The following is a 25034-nucleotide window of genomic DNA, read 5'->3' on the forward strand; positions in this document are numbered from 1 at the left end:
TTTAGTTTAAGATACTGAAATGAATATGTAAAGAAAATGAAGTAGTCGTACAAATGCCATCAACTTAGTCACATTTTGATCCAATAAAAAAATATCTGTTCAATTTTCAATAATTATATCATTAATTATAACTCTAAAAGTATTTTTTTGTACATGACCTCATTTTTGCAAGAACTTTAGTTTTCCAAACCGCGATCAACCCCATGTCCAATAGCTCTGATCTTAGTTTTTGTACATGAGTCCTGTTTCTCAACAACAATATCCTATTTCTCAGATGACCATTTTATATATTTTGAAAAAAATCATCTCGCTATTAAAATATTCAATTAGTACTTTTTTTTCTTTTTACTTAATTCACTTGAAAACATGAAAAAAAAACAAATATTGACATTGAGTGTGACGGAGAGGGCAAGTGATGTACGTGGAAAACATACCTTTATTTCCAAATCAAAGGCTTACATTACACTCGTTATCTCCAACTATCCATTACTACTTCCCAAAACAGCACACGCCCCACAATATTAACTACCAAAGGGTATCTCCTTAAGATGACACCAACTGTCACTAAGAAACGACCTTTAGCAATGTTCAAGAGTCCAAAAGCAGCTGATCAATTCATCCACACACCTCTTATAATCCACTCACCACTATCTCTGCCGCCGCCGCCAATCTCCCTTCATCATGTCATCACTTCACGTCAAGTTCCCGGCGCCATCGTCGCTGCCAATTAGTAGCAATAGGTCCAAAAATGTGAGGGCTCAAGCCACTCCGGCGGCGGTGGAGGTGGACGCCGCGAGGCTGGAACCGAGGGTGGAGGAGAAAGATGGGTACTTCGTGTTGAAGGAGAAGTTCAGGCAGGGAATAAATCCTCAGGAGAAGGTGAAGATTGAGAAGGAGCCCATGAAATTTTTCATGGAAAACGAAATCGAAGAGCTCTCCAAAATCCCCATTGAAGAGCTCGACAAGTCCAAGCTTACTAAGGATGATGTTGATGTCAGACTCAAATGGCTCGGCCTTTTCCACAGGAGGAAGCATACCTGTAAATCTCCATTTCTCATTTTTTATCTTTACTTTCATTATAAAAATGTATGTTCATCAGATGGTAGATTCATGATGAGGCTGAAGCTGCCGAATGGGGTGACAACCAGTGCTCAGACGCGGTATCTGGCGAGTGTGATAAGGAAGTATGGGGAGGATGGCTGTGCTGATATTACCACTAGGCAGAACTGGCAAATCCGGGGCGTTGTTCTAGCCGATGTCCCTGACATCTTGAGAGGCCTTGAGGAAGTCGGGTTGACTAGCCTGCAGAGCGGGATGGACAACGTCAGGAACCCTGTGGGGAACCCTCTTGCCGGGATTGATCCTCATGAGATCGTCGACACTAGGCCTTATAACAACCTTCTCTCTCAGTACATCACTGCTAATTCCCGCGGGAATCCCTCTTTCTCCAACTTGTAAGCTACTATATATGTGCTCTTCACATTGTGTAATTGAAGTGGAATGTGTGTTTAGTTGCTTGTTTTGATGAAATGGTGATTGCAATGAAGTGGAATGTTTGTTGTGTGTGTGTTTTTAGTTGGTTGGTGGTTGATGAGATGGTGATTGCAGGCCGAGGAAGTGGAATGTGTGTGTGATCGGATCGCACGACCTATACGAGCATCCGCACATAAACGATCTTGCATACATGCCGGCGACAAAAGATGGGCGTTTCGGGTTCAATCTTCTGGTTGGAGGGTTCTTCAGCGCCAAGAGATGCGCTGAGGCGATCCCTCTTGATGCGTGGGTCCCCAGTGATGATGTCGTCCCCGTCTGCAGCGCGATCCTCGAGACCTTCAGGGACCTCGGGTTCAGAGGCAACAGGCAGAAGTGTCGAATGATGTGGTTGATTGATGAACTTGTGAGTCATCCTCATTAGTACTATTGTGATAAGGCATTTTAATAACTAGAAATTTGTATGTTGATTGATTGATGCAGGGGATTGGGAAGTTCAGGGAGGAGGTGGTGAAGAGGATGCCGGAGGCGAGTTTGGAGAGGGCGTCGCGCGAAGATCTGATCGACAGCAAATGGGAGCGAAGGGACTACTTCGGGGCGCATCCTCAGAAGCAAGAAGGGTACAGCTTCGTGGGCGTGCACATCCCCGTTGGGCGCCTTCTGGCGGATGACATGGATGAGCTCGCACGCTTGGCTGAAAAATACGGGTCGGGCGAGCTGAGGCTCACGGTCGAGCAAAACATCATCATACCAAACATCCTCAACTCCAACCTAGAGGCTCTGCTCGGGGAGCCTCTCCTCGCGGAGAGGTTCTCCCCCGAGCCGCCCATCCTGATGAAGGGCCTGGTGGCCTGCACTGGCAGCCAGTTCTGCGGGCAGGCCATCATAGAGACCAAGGCGCGCGCGTTGAAGGTGGCCGAGGAGGTGGGGAGCCTTGTCTCGGTAACGAGGCCCGTGAGGATGCACTGGACCGGGTGCCCCAACACGTGCGGGCAGGTGCAGGTGGCGGATATCGGGTTCATGGGGTGCATGACGAGGGACGCGAGCGGGAAGGTGGTCGAGGGGGCCGATGTGTTCCTTGGCGGCCGAATCGGGAGCGACTCGCATTTGGGAGATGTGTACAAAAAGGGTGTGCCTTTTGATCAGCTGGTTCCATTGGTTGTGGACCTGTTGGTGCAGAATTTTGGTGCTGTGCTAAGAGAAAGAGAAGAAACTGAAGATTGATTCATCATTTGATAATACTAGGAAAAAACAACCATTTCTGCAAAGGGTTGGAATTTGAAGTTGGATTTTTATTGTTAATTTGAATAAGCTGTGGCTGAATTCTAATTTACATGTTACTGTGTTGTTTATGTTAAATCAAGATCGTTAGAGAGTATGTAGCATACCATTATTATTATTTTTTACTAAGCAGTACTCCCTCCGTCCTCCATTAAGAGTCACACTTTTCCATTTCGGTCCGTCCCCAATTAAGAGTCACACTTCATTTTTACCATAAATAGTAAGTAGGTCTCACATTCCACTAACTCAATTCACTCACATTTTATTATAAAACCAATATAAAAAAATGGATCCCACATTCCACTAACTTTTTCAACCAACTTTTCTTTACATTTCTTAAAATACGTGCCCGGTCAAAGAGTGACTCCTAATAGGGGACGGAGGGAGTACTATTTTGTTTGATACTTATAAATAGAGCTATGATTTTTACACAATATCTCCTCCGTCTCATAATATAAGTTTTATTTGATTTGGTTACGGATTTTAAGAAATGTAAAAAAAAAATAAATTAAATAATTTAGTAAAATATAAGTTACATTTATATATATTAGCTTTGTAATAAAATGTGAGTAAAATAAATTGGTCAATATGGAACAGTATAACTCTTATCATCGTGGGATGGAGAGTAATCAGTAAAAGTCATAGTGTCAGTAACAAAAAGTTTACAGAATTGAACTTTATAAAATAATAGCATTTTGACAAGTTCAAAAGCTAGTGTTCACATACTACTACTATTTTTCCATTTTCTTAAAAGCATACTTGAATATATAATTTATCTAGAAAATGGAGTGCTACAGTTCTTTTGCTTGGTCTTACCCATTATCATATGCAATTATGATCGGAAACATATACTATCAAGGTTTAATTAAATGTAGATTCACAAACTATTAGTGAATTTTTAATGTTCTCAAGATCTATAAATAAAATTGATGTATAAATACATTAACTTTGAACTTCCGTACATTATATTGTTTTGGTATTCAACTTGACAGATTGTCTATTTTCTAATGCAACATCAATTTTTTATTTGGCTGAAACTATCATGGCAAATTCCAATATACACGAAATTTATTTATTTTTGTTGCACATGAATGACTAATATTTATCGCCTGATGATATTTTAAAGCACTTTTATGTCTAATAAATTTGATTCCAACATTAATTGTGAAATTACCAACTTGTTGTATTATTAAAAGCACCTTATACCATAAAATAAATCTCTTTAGAATTTTTGAATAAATTTCATATCAAATGTATCAATTTAATTTGCATAAAGTACAAAATAGCTAGGTCAACACCTAAAATATGCCGTGATTATACTTTTCACATAGTGAGTCCAGTTTGAAATTATGATGACTATGGGAAGAAAATTAGTTATGTTCTGGAAGAATTACTAGTACTCCAATTTTATAGATAATGTCGACCAATACTAAAAAACAAAATTAAATAAGAATGTTCTGAGTATTTCGCGTTTAATTAACAAACTTTATAATGAAAATGAGTTGGGAAGATTCTAAAAAAAAAAAAAAGAAGTTAAATCCGTTACCGTAATCGATGAGGTCATGTTTGGTCCCCCACCGTCCGCTCGATTATACTACTACTAACTCAGCATCTCCATCCAAACGGGCCCCACCCAGAATTGAATTCCGCACGTGCCATTGCCAACACCTGAAGATTCACTCCGTGTAAAATTAGTGTTTGGAGACTGTCAAGCTGGCAGAGTCTTCCATCCTTACATATATATACCGATTCTGAGTTTCCACACATCCTCAAACAAACAATCTTTTACTATTCTTAGCAAAATCAAAATTAAAAAAAAAGTCAGACATGCAGAAGTCAAACAAGAGGATCAAGCAAGAGCAAATCAACACCATCGCCGCCGCATGCCTTTCCATGTCTGCGCCGCCGCCGCATCCTCCTCTGCCCCGCCTCTCTAATGCCGAAGAAGCGTCGGTGATGGTCTCAGCCTTGAAGAATATTATTACCGGAGAAGCTTCCCTCGCCGCCGCCAACGACTTCAGATTCCTGTCTGAAGATGTTCTCTCTGTTTCCGCCGACATGGAAACGTGCAGATTCTGCAGGATTAAAGGGTGCTTGGGGTGTAATTTGTTCAACGAGGAGAAGAAGAAAGCGGTGGCGCCGGCGAAGAAGAGGAAGAAGAAGAATTACAGAGGCGTGCGGCAGCGGCCGTGGGGGAAGTGGGCGGCGGAGATACGCGACCCGAGGAAGGCGGCGCGCGTCTGGCTGGGGACGTTCGAGACGGCCGAGGACGCGGCGCGGGCCTACGACAGGGCGGCAATCGAGTTCCGCGGGCCTCGGGCCAAGCTCAATTTCGCCTTCTCCGACTACACCGAGGCCCCTAGAGGAGGCGCAGTGGAAGCGCCTCCGAAGAAAATGGGTACAGAGGGGAACGGTGGAATGTGGGAAATTGGATCGAGCAGCAAAAAACAGAGTAATATTTGGGATCTGACGATTGGGGAAGAAGATATGGAGGAGTGGATGAGGATGATGGATTTCAACACCGGAGATTCCTCGGATTCTGCTAATGGCGGGAATGTTCAAAGCTTGTAATACTACTCCCTATTCAATATTGAGATACTAGTTGTTACTTAATTTAAATTTTTTAGATAACAGGGGGTGCCGCTGATTGGATGCTTTTTAATTCTATTTTTTGGCTTCGACTCCACTAATAATTCAATGGAAATCTACATATGAAAAGTTTTAAGACGTACTAGTTGGGTAAAATGACACTCATTTTTCAGAATAGATCAAACTAACTAAACATATTAATACGATTACTTATCTTATCTTTGCCATGATTTTTAGAATTCCTATGTATGCTAAAACAGAACTTCCTGAAAATATAAAAATTTCCCTAATTCCATGCAAATACGTATTAGAATATGTATTCACATAATAAGTTAGTAGAATTTGTGGTTTAGGATTAGAGTTTACCAAAAGAATCAGCCTATGTCAACTTTAATATTCATAATTAAACTTTTTTATTATTACAAAATGACTGCACTTCAGATCAAATTCATGCAATATTTAACTAAATGTTAAAACCCATTCGATCTTGTCTATAAACACACTAATCACATTTTACTAATGCAATTTTAAAATTCTTCTAATACAAACCTTTTCATATGCTTATTCTTTTCAACACCCCTATTAATATGTTTTCCGCATAATCACTATAAATAAGAAAATTGAGAAATACTATGTGAAACGAGTAGAACAAAACAGTATAGATCGAACAACGACGGATAGATACAGATACCACCTGCATGTCGGCATTTAGTATTTTATTGCAATTCCACACGTTGTCCAAAAAAGGCATTATTTTAACACACTAAATGGAGGCATGTGCTGAATTGGAGTGAGTGAACTTAATAGAAAATGTTTAACACGTGATCCAAAAGTAGTTGAATTTCCCATGTGGTGTTGTTGTAAGTGGCATTATTAAAAGTGGGATTGAATATGATGAGAACTCAATTATTATTTGATTTTTATACTAATGGAGCCCACGATTACAATGTTAGTGAGGCGTCGACTGGGTCTCACTCCTCTTTTGTGAAGTAGTACTACTACTATTCTTTATTAGTCTCGTTGTAAATTACATACTCTCTTAATACCATAAAAATAATTCTTTTTGAAACATCAATAGTTTTAATGCTTAAGACAAAATAAAATAGATTTATAAAAAAATTATTGAAATGTATGATTATTAAGAATGAGCACACTTAATTAAAGAGAAAAAAGTTACCACAACTAAAAGTTAGTAGTACTATTTTTATAGCACATGCAAAAATGGAAAGATTTATTTTTATAGGACGGAGAAAATGCTAAAACTATTAATATGATTTTATTTTGCAAGCAGATTAATTTTTTATTTTTCTTACAATCAATCAAGATTTCAGCTATAAACAAAAATGATATCACGTTTTAGGAAACAAAACAACAACGTATTATACTACGAAATTAAATAATTTTATTTGTTCAATCATAATTTATATTAAACCATGTTTTGACTAGTTGTAAAATCAGAACAAATTAATAATTTGATAATTTACGTGCGGGTTTTAAAGCAAAAACAAATTTTGGAAAAAGGAATTTAGAGGGCAAATATTCCTAAAATTGATGCGAAGGATACTTCTACTAGCTTAATTAATTAACATCAGCCCAAACAAGACCTTGATTTAATATCTTATAATATAGTACTAAATTATTATAATAACATGATAAATTCATATAAATTATATATTACGTCCTAAAATGTAGATGGTATAAATCAAACCAAGCAATATTTTCTACTATTAAATAAATACAATACAGGTGTCATGATTTAAAGTAATTAACACGTCCGGATAATCGATTAGCCCATTTGGAATGCAAAACACATAAATTTAGTTGACTAAAGAAATTTCAGCATGCGGTTAATTATTTTATTGCTTCATTGCTTGACATCTTACTACTATTTCTTATCTTCCCACGTGATATATATTATTAATTGTCGTTTTCAGTAATTACGAATTCATAGCTTAGGTTCGACCTTTGGTGATGGATAACTGCAGCTTTTTAATTTTTCCTCATAGCAAGAATTAAAAATGAATATAAAGTTGAAAGCACGATGTTAATTAATGTAACATATGAATCATGCATATGTTAAAATTCAATTTAATAATAAATACTCTCTGCATCACTTATTCCTATTTTTGTCCGTTCCCAAAAATTTATCATATTTCACTTTTAATATTTTTTTTATAATAGATCTCACATTGTACAAAATTATTCTCATTCACATTTTATTATGAAATTAATATATAAAATTGGAATATTACATTCCACTTATTTTTCTAATTCACTTTTTATTAATCTTTTTTAAAATCCGTGGGATCAAATGAATGACAAAGTATTAGAAACGAATGTAATAAGTACTATCTTTGTAAGCGATGTTTATTAAAAATGTGCTTAGGCCATCCGCATCCTTGTCTCTTATCCGTCTCTTAACCGTCTCATCTCTTAACTATTCATGGGCCCCATTGTACTTTTCAGCTCATCTCTTAACTAAGAGACAACACCTGCATCCCTCCATCTCTTAACCATCTCTTAACTATTCATTCAATTTTATTTTTTATTTTTAATTCCAACAAATTCAATTAATAAAAACACACTTCATTAAATAAAATAAAAATTATAATTTAAAAACCTAAAAAAAAAATACATAATTTAAAATCCTAAAAAATTAAAAAAATACATAATTAAAATACTCTAAATTAAATTATAAAAACTACTCCGCCGGCGAATCATCCCCCGAAGTCAGCTAGGTGCACCCAAGTTAGATCGATCCCGAATACCAAGTTGAGCTCTCGGATGCTCAATTCCGTCCATATGGGTTTCAAATTGGCGAGCTTTCATTTTTGAAGTGTCAGCCATCGTGGCGACCAGGTACATGGACATTAGGTTGTTGTAGCCCGTGCCCGTGCCGGAGCCCGAGCCCTCGCTCGCCTAGCTTAATTCGCCGCAGCCCCTCCCCCTCCCTCTCCCTCCCCCCCTCGCTCTCGCCGCCTTGGTCCCTTGCGGCTGACGTCGTGCACCGGAAGAAGACCCCCTTGCATCATCGGTTGGCGTATCGGTTGGCGTGCCCTCACGTGAGGAGTTGCCTTCACCGCCATCACTAAACGAGTAGTGGTCACGCGCCGTGTGCTTCGTGCGTTTCGAGCCCGACTCGACACCACCAGCCCACCTTTCAAGGTGGTGGACTTGCGACCAAACATCGACAAACTTGAAATCTTTACCGACGTCGTCTTTGAAGACCCGCAACGCCGCTCTCAGAATGTCGGCTCCACTGGCTCCGCTTTGATAATTCGCCTCTTATGCCCTGAATATCGCGCAAAATTTTTTGACATCTTTGTCGCATCGGTCCCAATGACTGCGGAGCATCTTCACGTTGCGGGCAAAGGTGTTCTTCGGCCTTCGTGCGTTGTAAGCTTCGGTGACTTTTTTCCGACAGGATCGTACGAGACGCTGATCCAAGCGTCGTACAGAGCCAACGTCTCTTTTTGGCGGTATGGATGACGGCTGCCGTCCCCCACAACCTCGTGGTCGCCCTCTTCCTCCTCGGCATTGACGCAAATCCTGAGGCCGATCCTGCCGGAGCCGGAGCCTCCACTATTGGCCAGTCGGGCAAAGTGCGTTCAGGCGCCAAAAAGTTCTCTGGAATTTGGGATAATCCCGACGATTGCCCGTACCTCTGGGGGGGGGGGGCGATAGTATGCATCCACATCAAAATGTGGTGTTTGGTACGCCGGCAGAGTGGTCGAGGCTTGGGTGCCCGGCGACGAACCGGGAGTACCCAAAAAGTTGTACATGCTCGCCCAATCGTCGAACCCGCCGGAGCGCCGCCTGCCGGAGCCGCCGCCGCTGGAGTTTCCATCGCCGGACATTTTTTCAACAATTTGAGAGAAAGGAATAGATGAGTGTAGTGAATGGAATAGGAATGAGAGTAGTGATTGTGTGTAAAATGGTGAATGGAGTATGAAGTATATTTATAGAATAATAAAAGAAAAGAAAAGAAAAGAAAAAATTTAAAAATTCGACCGTTTGATACAACGGTCATTTGACCGTTTAATTTTTTTTATTATTAAATTCGAATATTTCGAATTTATAAAAAAAATTATTACGTCCTATTTCCGACGCCCACTCGCGGGCAGGCGAGTGGGCGCCACGCTATCCTCCAGCGCGCGCCACGTGGGGCGCGCACGTCGTCTCGCAAGCTCGAGGCCGGCCTCGTCGGCACGCGTCGCGCGACGAGATGTCTCGTCTCGTCGAGACGAGACCGAGACAACATCGCTTCTGCGATGCGGATAGGGGTGGGTCGATACGATATATCGTATCGAAAACGTTATATCGTGTATCGTATCGAAAATATCGATATGAAAGAATTTCATATCGTTATCGTATCGAAAGTTTCGATATATCAAACTTTCGATATAAAAAAATTTCATATCGTTATCGTATCGATATTTCGATATATCGTATCGAAATTCGATATATCGTTAAATATCGATATATATCGAAAATTTTCGATATATATCGATATATATCGAAAATATAATATCGATATATATCGAAAATATCGATATATCGAAAATTTTCGATATATATCGTATTTTCGATATAAAACGATATATCGCGATATAAGGAAATTCATATCGTTATCGTATCGTATCGAAAATTACGATATATCGAAAATTCGATAATTTTTCGATATTTTTTAATACGATACGAGCGATATATCATTTTTTCGGTATTTTTCCCCAGCCCTAGATGCGGATGCCCTTAGAATAGTAATATTAACTGAGTAGACTAGACACCCCATGTTTTAATTATTGGTCTAAAGGATATTACTATTACTATGGTGCCATATAAGCTTGTAATAAAGGTGCAAATATATAAATGTGTCAATCAAGCTTGTAATAAAGGTGCAAATATATAAAATCTGAACATTGCATATTTATTGCTAATTATTGTATATATTTTATACAGATTTAGTTGAGACTTGAGAATGTGGTCTTTATAGCACAAGACTATTTATTTTTTAATATCATATTGGCACAATAGCAATGGAAGGACCTATCTCAGGGCTTATCCCACATCCCATCTCGTTCCATGTCATCACTTAGGGCTCGTTTGTTTTCTATGTTGGCCCAACATATGTTTAGATATAGTAAACTCAAAAATCAAGTTATAGGTTAGAGTTAGCAATAATTACCATATGTTTGTTTGTACATATTCATATCCCTAGTTTCTTATTTTTATGTTTGGTATGAGGTGTCCAAACACAAGATACAACCATGTATTCCCAAATTTATCCTCATTGCATTTTCATATTTCCGAGATTGTCCTCATCCATTTCATTTTGGCGGTGAACCCAAATTTTCCAATCAACCCAAATTTTTCATCTACCCTAATTCCCGCCCCCCCATCTCAACGCCTCCTCCAAATATAGATTGCACTCTCTATACCAAATTGCGAAACTCAGAACGGTGGACGCTATCAACTGAGCCGACGACCTTCGCCTGAAGTTCAAGGTAGTCTAAACTCGTATCTTTGTCGTAGATGGATTGTATATCTTTTCATATGTATACGACGATATTGCCGTCGGATATTTCTTCTATAATCTGCTCTCTCTTGTATTGGAGTGTCAAACAATAGGACTTCAAATGAATTACATTAATTACAGTTTGCATTATTTGAACTTGTTGAAGCTCATTAATGGTTTCAAGTTGGGCAATTGGTTTATTTCAATCAATTCATCTTCGTTGTGTGGCCAAGCTTATGTTTAGCCTTTGTTTTAGTATATTTCAGTTACATAGAATTTATAATAGTTCATTGATTAGAGTGTAATTGCTCTAATTTTTTGTTGCCTTAGTGGTTCTATTCTATTCTCATCAATTCAGCTTTGCTCGTATGGCCTCCTAACAACAGAGTGGTAACGACACCGATGGCAGTCCATTACCAGAGGGTAATGCATTCATTTAACAGCTTTTACTCTTCGTAGTTCCTTCTCCGTGATAACACGAGAGGGCATGTGACAATATCCTTTTTGCAGGTAACCCGGATAGTATTACCGGTAGAGGGGTGCTAGCAGACAGATCTAGACGTGTGTGGACACAACGCGAGGAGCAAATCCTTTTGTCATCCATGAAGGAGTTGGTGGCAACCGGATGGAAGTCGGAAAATGGTTATCGTGCAGGATATTTGACCCGTGCATTGGAGGTACTAAAACATGAATTTCCCAAAACTGATATTTGTGTTCACCCCACATCAAGTCGAAGATCCAATCTTGGAAAAAGAATTACTACTCCCCGATGCAAATACTTGACCGTAGTGGTGTTGGTTTCAATACCGATGGTGACTACAAGATAGATATCGATGATGAACAATGGACACAAGTTGTACAGGTAACATTTAGCTATATTTACCCTTGTTTCGTATGCCATAACATTGTTTACACGCTTGCTGTGTCGACCAACAAAATCTGAAAAATTGCTTAGGGAGTGTTTTGTCATCCAACATTGCTCTGTAGAGGTTAGATGGTGTTCTGATGTTGGGTGAGGAGGTTAAATGGTGTTCTGATGTTGGGTGAGGACAAGTGGTGGAGACTAACGGAATGATTTGGTGATTATGTTTGCTTATCGTAGTTTATCTTAGTATCTTTGTTTATATTAGATTTGTGAATCCAGATTTGAGCCACTGATGCAAATTCAGTTTGTTAAATCTAGTTGCTTATATATTTATTACCATATATACATGCTTTCTTTGATAATACATTCGTAATTTGTGTTTTTTGGTTAATATCTTTTGTAGAAAGATAGCAATGCCAAGTATATGAGGAACAAGTCTTGGCCAATGTTCGCTGACTGGAAAGAGATTTTTGGCAAGGACCGTGCGGAAGAGGTTAAGGTTATGGACATGGGGGATGCAGTCCGCAAAATTTATGGGTCTGGTTCTGGTGTAAACGAAAATTCTCCAATGACTTTAGAGGAACTCTTCCCCGATGAAGTTTTTCCTACCGGTGTTCTACCGGAGATGGTTGATGAGAGCACTTCGGCACCTGTCAAAGTTAGTCCGAGGGTGCCAACCAAGGTAACAAAGAAGAGGAAGGCTGATGACAAGATGGACAGTGTCCTTACTCTCATGACTCGCATCCATGAGGACACGAATGAGCGCCTGAAGGACATCGCAACTCGAATTGGTTATGAGTTCGATCTTAGTACGAAGAGGACCGAGGTCTTCAATCAACTGAAAGGTATGCCCGGGCTGACCATCAAGCAACAATTTTATGCTGCAAAAAAGTTGGTGAAGGAGCCTGAGCTTCTGGACTTGTTTAGGGGATTGGATGAATTTGCTCAACCTACTTTTATTCTCGATCTTCTGGAGACAGATGGTAAGATTTGAACGTGGTGGAGTCCATGTCTTTGGTAGTATTTTGTTATTTAACATGGTTTAAACAATGATCCAATCCATGTAACTAGTGCCAGTGCACTCTTATGTAGTATGTCAACTGGTATTTTTTTGCGCATGTAATATGCGAAGTATGGACGAGCTCTGTATTTTGTTTAATTACTATCAACATCGACAGTATGTGATACTACTTCTGTACTGCTTAACAACATCATTCTATCTGCTATATTTTTGAACGTTCATTAACAACACCATTACTATCAACATCGACAGTATGTTATATGAATCACTTATATGAATCACTTTTTGAATCATCATTAAGAACTCTTAAATCGCATAGTATTATAAATATGCCCCATTTACTCAATCAATTGCTATTTATGATTTTGCATTCAAAAATACTATAAGCAATTGCTTCTTTTGATTTAGCATTCAAAATTATTGTAATCAATCGTTTCTCTTGATTTTGGATTCAAAAATATAGTAAGCAAGCGTTACTTTAGATTTTGGATTATAAAATAATGTAATCAATTGCTTCTTCTGTTTTTGCATTAAAACAGAAATCAATGACTTTCTTCTTTTGATTTTGAATTTAAAATATTGTAAACAATTGCTTCTTTTTATTTTGCATTAAAAAATATTGTAACCAATTGCTTCTTTGGATTTTGCATTCAAAAATATTGTACTCCAATGCTTCTTTTTTTCATTTCGCATTAAAAAATATTGTAATCAATTGCTTCTTTGGCTTTTGCATTCAAAAATATTGTACTCAAATGCTTCTTTATTTCATTTCACATTCAAAAATATTGTAATCAAATGCTTCTTTAATTTTTGCATCCAATAATATTGTAATCAAATGCTTGTTTTAATTTTGCATTAAAAAATTTTGTTAGCAAACGAAGCATGTCAAATCAAGCAAGAAGCTACACCATAGATCATGAATTACGATTAGTAAGTGCACAAATTCAATGGCTACTACACCATTTTTCTTACAAACAAACGCATCAAAAAAAAAGTGCACCCCCTAAATACTAATACACCGACGAGATACATGCTCGTCGATCACTACTTAAGCTACCCATAGCCATTAACTAATCATTAAAACATAGAAAATACCAAATACCATATCCGATATAGCCTACTAAAGTGCATCACCTGTGCACATCAAAACAAACATTACACCATTCATAATGCTAAGGAAAACAAAGTGGATCGACTACAAACCCCTTTATGGTGCTGTTTTACGAGAAGTTGGGAGGGGGCTCCAAGAAGCACATGATGAACCTCTCGGTGATGATCCTAAAACCTTCTTCGCCGGGACCATGCGACTAGGTGACTTCGTGGAGGATATTTGGTCCATATTACCCTCATTCACCTGGAAAAGCTTTCGACGAACCCGAGAGGGTGTGCCCGGCGGTGGGGAATTCACTTCATCAACATCGACAGACATAGCGGCTGCGTTCCTACGAACCGCCTGATTTGGCTCGACGGAGTCAGATATGACTATGACCTCCGTGTTGTCGGATAGGGTTATGACCTCGGTGGAGTCCTCAACTTTGACGTCAAACAAACCGAACACGGTGGATAGGAGGTTAATTTCTGGCTCGTCACGGTGGTAGTACGCTCCGGCGTATGAGTTCCTCTACAAAACATTCACCACATTTTATGTTAGGCCAAAATGACATGATATAAATATAGGAGATTAGAATGTGAACCTTGAAGATGGCCTGCCATATTGCTTCATCGGCGTGTACGACTTTGTTGAAAAAGTCCCAGCGCACGCCGTGTGTGGCAACCACCTCGTTGAACGTCTCGTAGCGTTGCTTAAGAAGCTTGAGGCGCAGCGTGATATCACTGCAATTTAGATCAGAATCGAACTGAGAGTTTATCAACCTAACAGCCACACGAAGCACATATTTTGGAACACATGCATCGACCCAACCAAGCCAATTCTTCTTCTTGTCGATCAGAGTTCTGAGGAGCATCGAATCCATCAGTTGAATCCACTTTCCATTGTAGAAGAACGTTGCCTGTGTTGGGATGTTAGAGTTCATATTTCAGAGGGATGTTTGTCTACACTTGATCTAAGCTAACCATGTTATATAGAATTACATGTACAACAACTCATAAGAAATATTGAATGCGGTGGAAGAGCATTAACAACATGGTAGATAATTGTCAAATCTATTAGGGTTAAGTACACACATTAGGTTTCCTCGCCGCCCTACTATGGCGATTACTCCGGCGTGTGAATAGGAAGTCTTTAATAGGACAACTGTATATTCTCCATTCCAAAACATATCTTCTAAATTTAATGCATATCGGTTCATAATATGTGTTCATATTCGTCGCTTAATTCGGTTAAGAATATGGAAATGTGGCACCAATTATGTAGGCGATACTTTAGGTTATTTTTGTTTGGAATCATTAAAATATTACTTACCTGTATCTACCATGATCTTTTGAAAAAATAGATACATATGGAGCCGACATCGTAAGTTATCACTGAAAAGGTGAAATTAATAATATATATATATATATATATATATATATATATCATTTTATGGGTCAAAAGTTTCATTTTTACTTAAAATGAAATTTATACGGGATAAAATGATATTTTTTCAGCACGCATAAAATGATACTTTTATTCCATAAAATGATATTCCGTTCCATAAAATGATATTTTACGTACATAAAATGAGGGTTATTAGGTTATCACCATAAATATGAATTTTGATTTGATCACATCCCTATATATATATAAAAGTATATCTACCATAATATTTTATGATCGAATTTATCACATTGATATCTGAGTTTTTGTTTAAAGGGATGAAATGTTCATTAACATACTTTTACGAAATATTGCATAAAATTGCAAATTTTGAACTTCTTATATATACAAATATATTTGGATACTTATATATGGTCATGATTTAATTTCTATTCCCTCCGTTCCATGTTAATAGAGACATATTCTATTTTGGGAAGGTCAAAATTCATTGAGTCATTACAATTTTTGTTAAAATAATTTCTTCTTTTACTTTATTCTCTTTTCATCTATTTTACTTTATTAGGTCTTACTTGTTTCACCATTCATTATACACACTATTCTTTAATTCCTACGCGAAAAGAAACGTTTATAATAATAACAAGGAACAGAGGGAGATTTTTTTTAATAAAATATGATCATGCTTTGTTTTATAATTTTAAATATTATTGTACGAAGAATGTGTTGGTATGATTCTACTACTAATTATATTGTTGTAAAAAAAAATGATGATCATATATAAACTATAATTACTTTATTGGAATGTATAGTTTGTGTAAGTATTAGGTAAAGAAACTTTAAAATTTCCATATTAAAGATTGTATGAGATTAAGAAAGTGTGATGTAATGAATATATTTATTACTCCGTATAATTTTACTAGTGACAATGCCATCCCCTAAATTAGCAATATACTCCCTCCGTCTGCCATTACGAGTCCCGGTCACTTTTGCACACTCGTTTTGTAAAAATGATAATGAATAGTAAAAGTGGAAAAATGGTAAAGTAAGAGCGAGAATAATGTTAAGAAGACTCTTCTCAACGTTATTCTCTCTCTTACTTTACCATTTCTCACTTTAACTATTTATTATCATCTTTATAAAATGAGTGTGCAAAAGTGACCGGGACTCCTAATGACGGACGGAGGGAGTATTTCATATTTAATTTAACCTATTGACTTATAACGTTAAAAAATGCATTCAATTCTCACAACCGTATCCGGAAAGGCGTGAAGCATTGTTTGTAGAAGTTCAGACGCAATTTTAATTGCTCACACCCACCTCTCAGATTCATAACTTCAACCCACCTTCTCCACCACTTTCCCTTTAAGGCCGATCATATCATCACCAGTAGAAAAGTGGTCTATAAGTTCTGCCTCCTGTGACGCAATACACACCCTCAAACAATCTTCTTCCATACTCACGTATCCAAAAAGTTCACATGGGAGGCGAAGGTGCAAACTACCCCCCGAACGGCCCTGACGATTACCACCGACTTCCTACATTTCTGAAGGTGTATCGCCTAGAAAAACACAAGGAGGAAATGGTATGATATTTTCTATTTCAATTAAGATAACACCCTATATACGAAAATGATGCCAACATGTTCCTTTTATGTATTTGTAGCGGCTTCCTCCGGAATTTGTTGGGATCCATGGAGGGGACCTTCCGTTTGACTGTAGGTTAGTTTGGCCTAATGGAGTTCGACACATTGTACGCATACTGAAACTCGCTAATGGGTTCTACTTCTGCACCGGATGGCCACAATTTGTACATGCAAATGGCATCGAACATGGTGACTACCTTACCTTCACCTTGGTGGATGTTGGAACGTTCAACGTGAGGCGGTATGACATGGGCACCCACTGCCCCCGCAGGATGATATCGATCGTAAGTTTTATTTTGTTGGCATTATACTTACTTCAAATAGTCTTCGTTAATTGGTCTCGCAATACTAATGGTGTCATTGACATTACTTATTAGTTGTTGAGGACGACAACCTAGAAGAATGCTACTCCCCCGATGTCGATACTTCTGATGACTATTGTCCATTGGAGGTGGAAACTGATTCATCACAAGATGATGACTATGAGGATGACAGTGGTGCCCTAGATGTCGATGGCTATCCCACTTTCGTGCTAACACTCACTAAGACAAACATCAACCGCACAATTGAGATTCCCTACCGCTTTTGGCAACGCTATATCCGAATGGGAGCACTTGAAGCTGCTGTTTTTTTGTTGGCGGAAGGGGAGACATGGCGGGTTACTCTCAAGCACAAAGGATCAAAGATATGGGTGAAGCACGGGTGGGGACAATTCAAAACTGATAACCAACTGGTAGAAGGAGTGCGCTGCCATTTCAAGCTCGTTGATGCGGATGATGTCCAATTCTTTGTGTGGTTTGAGCGTCTTTAGAGATGGTGGGATTATGCAACTGATTATAGGGCAGTACTAAGGTTATGGATCTCCTATTATGTATGCATGTGTGTTATATGGTGTTTGTTTTCCATTAGATCATGTCAAATTTTAAATTGTTATGCTTTGTGAGTGGGTTCGTATGATGGTTTGTAATGTCAAGATCTTTTGTAATTTGGTTGTTATGTGAACCAAACTATGTATAAGTTCGAAATTTTCACCTTTACTGCCTAAAATTGTATTTTATTTCGTGATGAAATTTTGGGCTGAAAATTATTCAAAGTTCGTAAGTAATTAATTTTAAAAAATACAATGCCTAAGCATACCTTATGATCGGTAAATGAACTCCATTTTAATATTTAGTTTTTCCATGAATTAAGCAGCAAAATTGTTGCATTGCCACGTATAAATTATGTCACCAAAAGGTATCCAAATTATTTAAATTAATATTATAAGTTCAATAGGTCATATGTATGAATTGCTTGTAATTCTATTATTTGCCACGTAGCATATAATAATGTATTCACATGACATTATCATTCCCATTATATTTGCCAATGGGTACAGTTAACGATGATAATGATTTATTTTTATTTTCAAACAAGTAAAAATTTATAATCAAGATATGTAATCTTGATATTTTGGTTGTACATTCTCATACATTCCCTCGATTGCATAAAAAAAGTAAAAAAGAAAAATATAAGAATTGAGTTAGGAATTTCAGGTAGTGTATCTTAATAAAAGAACAAATAAGTATTTCATACAAACCATATGTCAGAATGTCGCTCGTCATAGACAAGTGCACGAATTTAATTTAAAAAGTTTTAACACAGATAACCTCACCAACATCGATCACCCGTTTGTCCTCTGACCCCACATTGCAGCAGCTAGATCGTCCCTCTTCTTCGTCCATTCAGGTGTTGGCGAGACAGTAGTGATTGTAGGCACTACCGGGTCATCGTTCTCACTCCCATACCCGTCTTCATGTTGACTGCCTATCAATTCCTCATACGGATCCACCTCCATTTGCGTACGAATAAAATTGTGAAGCAAGAAACAAGCAATGATCAACCCGGTTTGAACCTCGATAGGATAGAAGCTTGGGCTGCGAAGGATTCCCCACCACATCTTAAGCACTGCAAAAGAACGCTCGATCACATTCCTAGCTTTAGTGTGCTTCAAGTTGAACAGTTCCTCTTGAGTTTGCGGTGCTTGGGTTCCAGGTCCCCACTCCTTCAAATGATAACGAACGCCCTTGTATGGTGTGATGAAGCCCTCGCTGTTTGCGTAAGCATTGTCGCAAAGGTAATAGCAATCTACGAATTGAAAATAAGGTAACTGTGTAAGGACTACCAATTATATTATATAAAATGTCGAGTTGAATACCTTTTGGCACTTTAAGTCCGAGAGGCCTGCTTATTGCATCACGTAATATCCTCGAATCACCGGCAGAACCTTCCCATCCTGGCAGCACGTATACAAAGCGAAGTCGTCGATCACATACAGCAAGTGTGTTAGTAGAAACCTGCCCCTTCCTATTACGATACCGTGGTGTGTCAGCAATGGGCACTCGCACGTTTATATACGTACCATCTAAAGCTCCTAGGCAACCCTACAACATTTTTTAGAATAGTATGAAAGAGGCAAGACATTGTTATAAAAACATTGACAAAATGGCATACAAGTTATGGCACATACCTTAAACCACTTCCATCTTGGGTCCGTGCATTCATCATCAACCGGTTCAGGTTTGACTAATAACAACTCATGCAAAGTAAGCACCCCACGGAGCACCATATGTGTGTATATAGACGCAGTTTCAGAAGAGCGCATGAAATCGTGACCCACAACCCGTGTCTTTTTATGGTGTGATAGAATGGACAAAAACATAGCAACTTGTTCTTCTACGGTGACAAATTTTTGGTCTATTAATCCAGCCCGGTCACGCAATAGACGACATAATCTACCAAAAGTGTTTCTATCCATCCTTAAATTGTCTAAACATGATCGGTCACTTACCCGGACAAGCCTGTCCAACTGCTTTACGTGGGCAGGAATGGAATCAATGAGCTCCTCTCGTGTATCTCTACCACCCCGTTTCCTTTTACGTGCATTGGGTCCTGCCAAGTTGATTAGCATACTTGCGAGGAGCAGGTTTGTCCGTTGGTCTCTTAGTATTTCCTCAAGCAAAACCAATACGGTGGGCAGTTCCTTTTTATTATCCTACATGAAGATGCAATTACCAATTTTACTCAGATTTCATGAACAAACTAGCATTATAACAACTCTATTCAACATCACAGCTTCACCTATACAACCAATCTGTAATAAGTCATGACAGCTCAAAACAGACATTCAAAATTAGGCAGAATAAACTGGAATGTGTTTACATATACCTTGCACACAAGCTCTAAACAAAAGGCATACAAATTTTGGGAATCTGAATTAGTATCCTGTTGAAGCTAACCTAATTCACAAGTGAATTCAAGCTTCCATTATGAACACATGCTCAGACGACAACATAACACAATGAATCCCAATCCGACCAATGTATACAGTATTAAATCTATTCAATTAGGTGAAAAAAAATTACAAATAAACACACTCCAAACACATATTAAATTTTGCAGTCGGCCATTAGGAACCAACAAAAAAGGCGATGGGTGCTCGACGGGGGAAAATTCTGAGACTTATTTACAAAATCACAACGGTACACGAATCGCAATATAATCTTCTGTTACAGGGTTTGAAAAACATTACCTTTTGAATCGCATCTTGGTCAGCCATGGGTCCTCGGCGTTCGATTTTGCCGGTTCAATTGGAATCAACCTACAAACAACGGCAAAGATGATAAGATTGAATTCAACCTTCTCAATTTATGATTTAAACCCAACAAATATGCCCACCAAAATTTTCGAATTGGAGTTTCTTCACCGCCGATCTGATATGTGGAATTTGGAGTGGGTGGAGAATTAGTTGTTTCTCGATAGGAGAAGGGAGATGGAGTAAATGAAAGGGGCATTAAAGTATTATCATGTTGTAAGTTAAATTCACTAAAGTATTGGGACTCGTTTGTTTGACATGTTAGGGGTAGTTAGAGCCCATTATCTACCCTAATATCAGTGTTTGATTGTCATGTTAGTCTTCCACACGACCCGGTATTGAATCTCACAACCCGAATGTTTCGGTGCTTGTTATTTCAAAATCGTTGCTAACTCTGTCACCGTCGCAGCCTGCGATTGAGCTTTATCTTCAAAAAGAAGATACAACCTCTCTCCTTCAATTGACTAAAATAGCCCCACCATTAATTCAACCACCACCAATTTCATCTACTCAAATTCAATTCTGAAGCATCCATTTCGCAAAACAACAAACGATTTCAAAATCGGCGGTCATATTTGGGGAATTCGGTGTTGTGCCTTGGTCGATAATATCGGTTCGTACCGAGTTCATCCTTTGAAGATCTAGTCGTGCGGCTTCTATCGACGTTAAATTGTGCAGCGAATTGAAGATCTGGTCGCGTTCGCACTTATTTGGAGCTTGATTCCAATTGCACCTGCACCGGGTATCGCCTACGACTCATGGCCGAGCCCAATCAAATGCAGAAGGTAAAGTTTTTTTCAACTCCGACAAATATTTACATCTTCAATTTGTGACCGAATTGATATGCTAATGATTTGTGTTGCTCAATATTTATGGTGGAAAGCTCTGTTATAAGTTACTGAATGTTGAAAATTTTGGTTTTTTTTTTTTTATTTCATTGGTTGAGTTGAGATGTTGGGCAAGCTGAATTGCCGTAGGTTTTAAGACAGAGCATACGTTGATATAAATGAGAGTACTGAATAGCTTTCCTCTGGCTCTCTGTTGGAATTTACCTTGACCGACATTATTTGTGAAGATGTATTGAATTTGTGCTTATGTGGTGGTTCTTGTTTGTAGCTGCAATGCTGCCACTGTTTGTTTTATTAAGATTTACTTTGATTTAATCCATATAGGATCTCCGGAAGTGTGAGGACTTGTGATGATGTCTATTTGAATTTGTGCTTATGTTGTGGTGGTTCTTGTGTGTAGCTGCAATGCTGGCATATTTTGTTTCAGTGGGATTTATTTTGATTTAATCCATATAGGATCTCCGATAGTGTGAGGTCTTGTGATGATGTATATTTGTATTTGTGCTTTTGTGTTGGTTCTTGTTTGTGGTTGCAATGTTGCCGGATTTTGTGTTAGTGAGATTTACTTTGATCTACTCCATATAGGATCTCCGGAAGTGTGAGGACCCGACCACGGTTTTGATTATGCTTGAGGAAATACTAAGAAATCATCGAATCAATCTCCTACCACAAATAGCAGAAATCGATGACCGGCTCGGATTTAACTTCGGTGGAAGATCTTCCTCTTGTGGGGAATCGTCGCAGGCTGCAGTGTGGATGGAAGAATGATAATTTTTTGTTCAACTTATGAATTTGAGTAACATCGAAAAGGGGAGGCGCGAAATCAAAATTTGGGGCGCGCCAAATAGGGTTTCTGAGGGCAATTCTGGATTTATGATTAATCTATGAGGTTATTTTTGGGAATGTATATTTGTATCGCACATTTGAGTGTGCCATACCAAACACAAGAATTACTAACATCAGCTTCGTATATTGACAAACAAACAGCAATAGGTGATAACTATATAATTTAGAAAACACAAATATAGTGTTAACAATGTGCTAACACATGTTAGACCAACATGTCAAACAAACGAGCCCTTGATATTCCCCAATCGCAGGTTCATTGGTAGTTAGAGTTAGCTACTTTTTTGCAATAACTATCGCCTACAGTGTCGGGTTTTGAGATTCAAGTCCGGGTCACTTTGATTGTTAACATGGCATACAAACATGGAAATAAGGGTAAATAAGGAGGGCTATCTATGTCTAACATGGAAAACAAACGAGCCCTTATAGTCCAAGGGATTGATTTGATTCTTCACCATTTGCTTCTCTGTATTTTCCATCATTCCAAATCAGAGTATTAGGAAAAGTATGATTTGTGTGCTTGAGAGTTTTTGTAAACATCTATGTATATATAACCACGTTCACAAATTTAATGAAAATCTTGTTCAATTCTACACATAAGAATCTATTACGATCTCTTACTTTATAAGAATCTTGATTGTAAGTAATCCCTGAATAAATTAAAGTTATTCTATGTTATCACTCAAGCATCAGAATAACTCCTACCATATCCTAACATAGATTTAATTGACAATGCATCTTATATATAACCACACAAGTCTCCTGATTTCTGATATCTCTTCCCCTGCAGTACAATCTGTCAAAAAAGAAGTTGCTGAAGAAGCCTTGGAGGATGTTCTCGCGGGACAGGCAGATGTCTGGCCTGGCACCCGTCTACATGCCGACTGCAGACGAGCTGAAGCAAGTTTTCAACAAGTTCGATTCCAACAGAGATGGCCTTGGGGAAGAGGAATATGGTGAGGATCGAAGTGCAGAAGATATTCGAGGTTGCAGATTTGGATGGGGATGGTTTCATCGACTTGAACGAGTTTGTGGAGATGCAGAAGAAGGATGGTGGGGTGAAGACTGTGGATCTGCACCGTGCCTTCCAGGCCTTGGACAAGGATAGCGACGGGAAGATCACGGTGGAGGAGGTGTATGAGCTGCTGCGGAGGCTCGGGGAGAGATGCAGCCTACAAGACTGCCAGAAAATGGTCCGAGCTGTGGATGCAAATGGAGATGGTGTGATCGACTCGGATGAGTTCATCACCATGATTAGATACTAGTAGTGTAGTAAATACGTGAATCAGTTTGGATGCGATTTCAAGTATTTTGTGTATTATTTCATCGATATGTGTAATTATATACTATGTTTGTATCTGTGCTTGCTTTGGTATGAATCTAAACTTAGCAATTGTTTAGTTAATATAATTTCAAATGGCAGCTAATCCAGGGTTCAATATATGCAAGGCTAGTTACATACTCACAATCAAATCCCTCCCAACAATTCCGGACATGATGTTGATGGCATTGGGACACTTTGCTTGTTGATGAGTGCTCATCAGACCACTATGGTAGAATGCATCTTGTGTCATGCCTGATGCTGGTTCGCAGCTGCGTCATCCTTGTAGAGAGCCATGAATTCTTCCTTGTTTGGAGGAGGGGTCGGGTCGGGATCTTGTTGGACTGACCAACAACTCCTCAGTATATACTCCCGAGCCTCGGCTAGATGCCCCGACTTACCAACAACACCTAAAAGCCCCACATAAGAATCCCTCTTCAATAGCATCACCGCCAGCACAAGCTTCCAAAACAGCAACAAGAGTTGTAGACCAGACGCCTTCATCTGCTCAAACAATGCCAAACCATCATCACCAAGGCCATTAGAATCCATACTCCTGTCAACCATATCATCAAAAACTCTTCACTGATTAAGGCTATCTCTCACCAAATTTGGGATCAAATCTCCGGGAATGGAGGAGGTGATTAGGATTTTGGAAATTGAAGTGAAATGGCAGAATAGGAGAATCGAGGGAGAGAGACAAATTAAAGAGTGATAAACCCAACCTTTTATTCGGATCCTAATCTGGCTTCTGCTAAGAATCTGCAGGCCCAACTATAAATGTTAAGTACTCCTTTTAGTTTCAGGCCCAAATTTCTAGCTTTTAACAAAGTTATATAGGTAGTAGTAATATTTTGTCCACTAACTAGGTTTGTGCAGGTAGGTGCATTTGGTACTATGCTGTTAAATTATCCCAACATTCATTTCCTTTCCTCGTATATAAAAGTAACAGGAATTTGGTTATTAGAGCATGAATAACCCTGGCCCGGATTTGGGCCGCAAGTCCCCTCCACGTCATCATTCCCTCAAATTAGGGGTTCCAGGCCACAACTCATATAACACCGCAGGCCACAACTCGGGCCACAACTCAGGCCACAACTATTCATCTGCACTATTCACAACATATTTTAATCGTAAAATAGAATACGTTGAACAATTAAAACCGAGAAAATTCATTGTTCAGTCGGAAAATACGAGATTATTGGTTTAAGGACAATGAAAATATATGCTCCTTTCCTTTACTTACAACCCTATTAAATTGTCGTATCATGGTTTACGTGGATGGACGTGTTTGGATCAATCACCTGTTTTATAATGATGATGGATATATTGAAACAATTTTCGATCTTTAAACCCGGACTTTGATTTTCCTCATGAATTGTAAATATCAACCCGGACGTCTAAGAATCGTCTTCGGTCTAATCCTAGGCTTATTTTCCAACCCAAATAGTGAGAAATTAAACAGAGAGAGGGAGCTAAGAGGATAA

The 25034-nt window shown here is 38.6% G+C and overlaps 6 protein-coding genes across 6 annotated transcripts; 5 read left to right on the forward strand and 1 right to left on the reverse strand.

The window, feature by feature from the left end:
* The first annotated feature begins 554 nt into the window (after window positions 1–554).
* Window positions 555–2869, forward strand: LOC125220205 (ferredoxin--nitrite reductase, chloroplastic-like). The gene is made up of 4 exons (XM_048122370.1): window positions 555–1039; window positions 1100–1454; window positions 1609–1897; window positions 1975–2869. Exons 1-4 carry the CDS (start codon window positions 682–684, stop codon window positions 2713–2715), a joined length of 1743 nt encoding a protein of 580 aa, XP_047978327.1. The 5' UTR covers window positions 555–681; the 3' UTR covers window positions 2716–2869.
* A 1664-nt stretch (window positions 2870–4533) lies between these two features.
* Window positions 4534–5403, forward strand: LOC125219645 (ethylene-responsive transcription factor ERF109-like). Its single transcript, XM_048121675.1, has one exon. It carries the CDS (start codon window positions 4600–4602, stop codon window positions 5341–5343), a length of 744 nt encoding a protein of 247 aa, XP_047977632.1. The 5' UTR covers window positions 4534–4599; the 3' UTR covers window positions 5344–5403.
* Window positions 5404–11213: 5810 nt separating this feature from the next.
* On the forward strand, window positions 11214–12928 carry LOC125217542. The gene is made up of 3 exons (XM_048119060.1): window positions 11214–11299; window positions 11387–11738; window positions 12145–12928. The coding sequence occupies exons 2-3, from the start codon at window positions 11646–11648 to the stop codon at window positions 12733–12735; spliced, it is 684 nt and encodes a 227-aa protein (XP_047975017.1). The 5' UTR covers window positions 11214–11299; window positions 11387–11645; the 3' UTR covers window positions 12736–12928.
* Window positions 12929–16733: 3805 nt separating this feature from the next.
* On the forward strand, window positions 16734–17709 carry LOC125220745 (B3 domain-containing protein REM20-like). The gene is made up of 3 exons (XM_048122891.1): window positions 16734–16838; window positions 16919–17186; window positions 17276–17709. Exons 1-3 carry the CDS (start codon window positions 16734–16736, stop codon window positions 17707–17709), a joined length of 807 nt encoding a protein of 268 aa, XP_047978848.1.
* A 633-nt stretch (window positions 17710–18342) lies between these two features.
* On the reverse strand, window positions 18343–20720 carry LOC125185312 (protein ANTAGONIST OF LIKE HETEROCHROMATIN PROTEIN 1-like). The gene is made up of 5 exons (XM_048081835.1): window positions 20616–20720; window positions 20470–20538; window positions 19408–19932; window positions 19096–19321; window positions 18343–19025 (listed from the first exon to the last, which is right to left on the reverse strand). The coding sequence occupies exons 2-5, from the start codon at window positions 20494–20496 to the stop codon at window positions 18562–18564; spliced, it is 1242 nt and encodes a 413-aa protein (XP_047937792.1). The 5' UTR covers window positions 20497–20538; window positions 20616–20720; the 3' UTR covers window positions 18343–18561.
* Window positions 20721–22441: 1721 nt separating this feature from the next.
* LOC125220746 (calmodulin-like protein 30) lies at window positions 22442–23621 on the forward strand. Its single transcript, XM_048122892.1, is given in 3 exon segments — window positions 22442–22480; window positions 23017–23189; window positions 23191–23621. Coding segments are annotated over 3 exon segments (513 nt in total). The 3' UTR covers window positions 23492–23621.
* Window positions 23622–25034: the final 1413 nt, after the last annotated feature.

This window comes from Salvia hispanica, chromosome 4 (genome assembly GCF_023119035.1).
Source record: "Salvia hispanica cultivar TCC Black 2014 chromosome 4, UniMelb_Shisp_WGS_1.0, whole genome shotgun sequence".
Lineage (NCBI taxonomy): Eukaryota > Viridiplantae > Streptophyta > Magnoliopsida > Lamiales > Lamiaceae > Salvia > Salvia hispanica.

What these genes read in the sequence shown, in the direction of transcription:
- LOC125220745 (XM_048122891.1), top strand. Translation starts at nt 16,734, where the DNA reads ATGGGAGGCGAAGGTGCAAACTACCCCCCGAACGGCCCTGACGATTAC. An exon ending in AAAAACACAAGGAGGAAATG is followed by an intron (nt 16,839 to 16,918) that starts GTATGATATTTT and finishes ATGTATTTGTAG; the next exon opens with CGGCTTCCTCCGGAATTTGT. An exon ending in CAGGATGATATCGATCGTAA is followed by an intron (nt 17,187 to 17,275) that starts GTTTTATTTTGT and finishes ATTACTTATTAG; the next exon opens with TTGTTGAGGACGACAACCTA.
- LOC125219645 (XM_048121675.1), top strand. Translation starts at nt 4,600, where the DNA reads ATGCAGAAGTCAAACAAGAGGATCAAGCAAGAGCAAATCAACACCATC.
- LOC125185312 (XM_048081835.1), bottom strand. Translation starts at nt 20,496, where the DNA reads ATGGCTGACCAAGATGCGATTCAAAAG. An exon ending in ACCAAGATGCGATTCAAAAG is followed by an intron (nt 19,933 to 20,469) that starts GTAATGTTTTTC and finishes ATCTTCATGTAG; the next exon opens with GATAATAAAAAGGAACTGCC. An exon ending in CGGACTTAAAGTGCCAAAAG is followed by an intron (nt 19,026 to 19,095) that starts GTATTCAACTCG and finishes TTCAATTCGTAG; the next exon opens with ATTGCTATTACCTTTGCGAC.
- LOC125217542 (XM_048119060.1), top strand. Translation starts at nt 11,646, where the DNA reads ATGCAAATACTTGACCGTAGTGGTGTTGGTTTCAATACCGATGGTGAC. An exon ending in AATGGACACAAGTTGTACAG is followed by an intron (nt 11,739 to 12,144) that starts GTAACATTTAGC and finishes TATCTTTTGTAG; the next exon opens with AAAGATAGCAATGCCAAGTA.
- LOC125220205 (XM_048122370.1), top strand. Translation starts at nt 682, where the DNA reads ATGTCATCACTTCACGTCAAGTTCCCGGCGCCATCGTCGCTGCCAATT. An exon ending in CCACAGGAGGAAGCATACCT is followed by an intron (nt 1,040 to 1,099) that starts GTAAATCTCCAT and finishes TATGTTCATCAG; the next exon opens with ATGGTAGATTCATGATGAGG. An exon ending in TGTGGTTGATTGATGAACTT is followed by an intron (nt 1,898 to 1,974) that starts GTGAGTCATCCT and finishes TGATTGATGCAG; the next exon opens with GGGATTGGGAAGTTCAGGGA.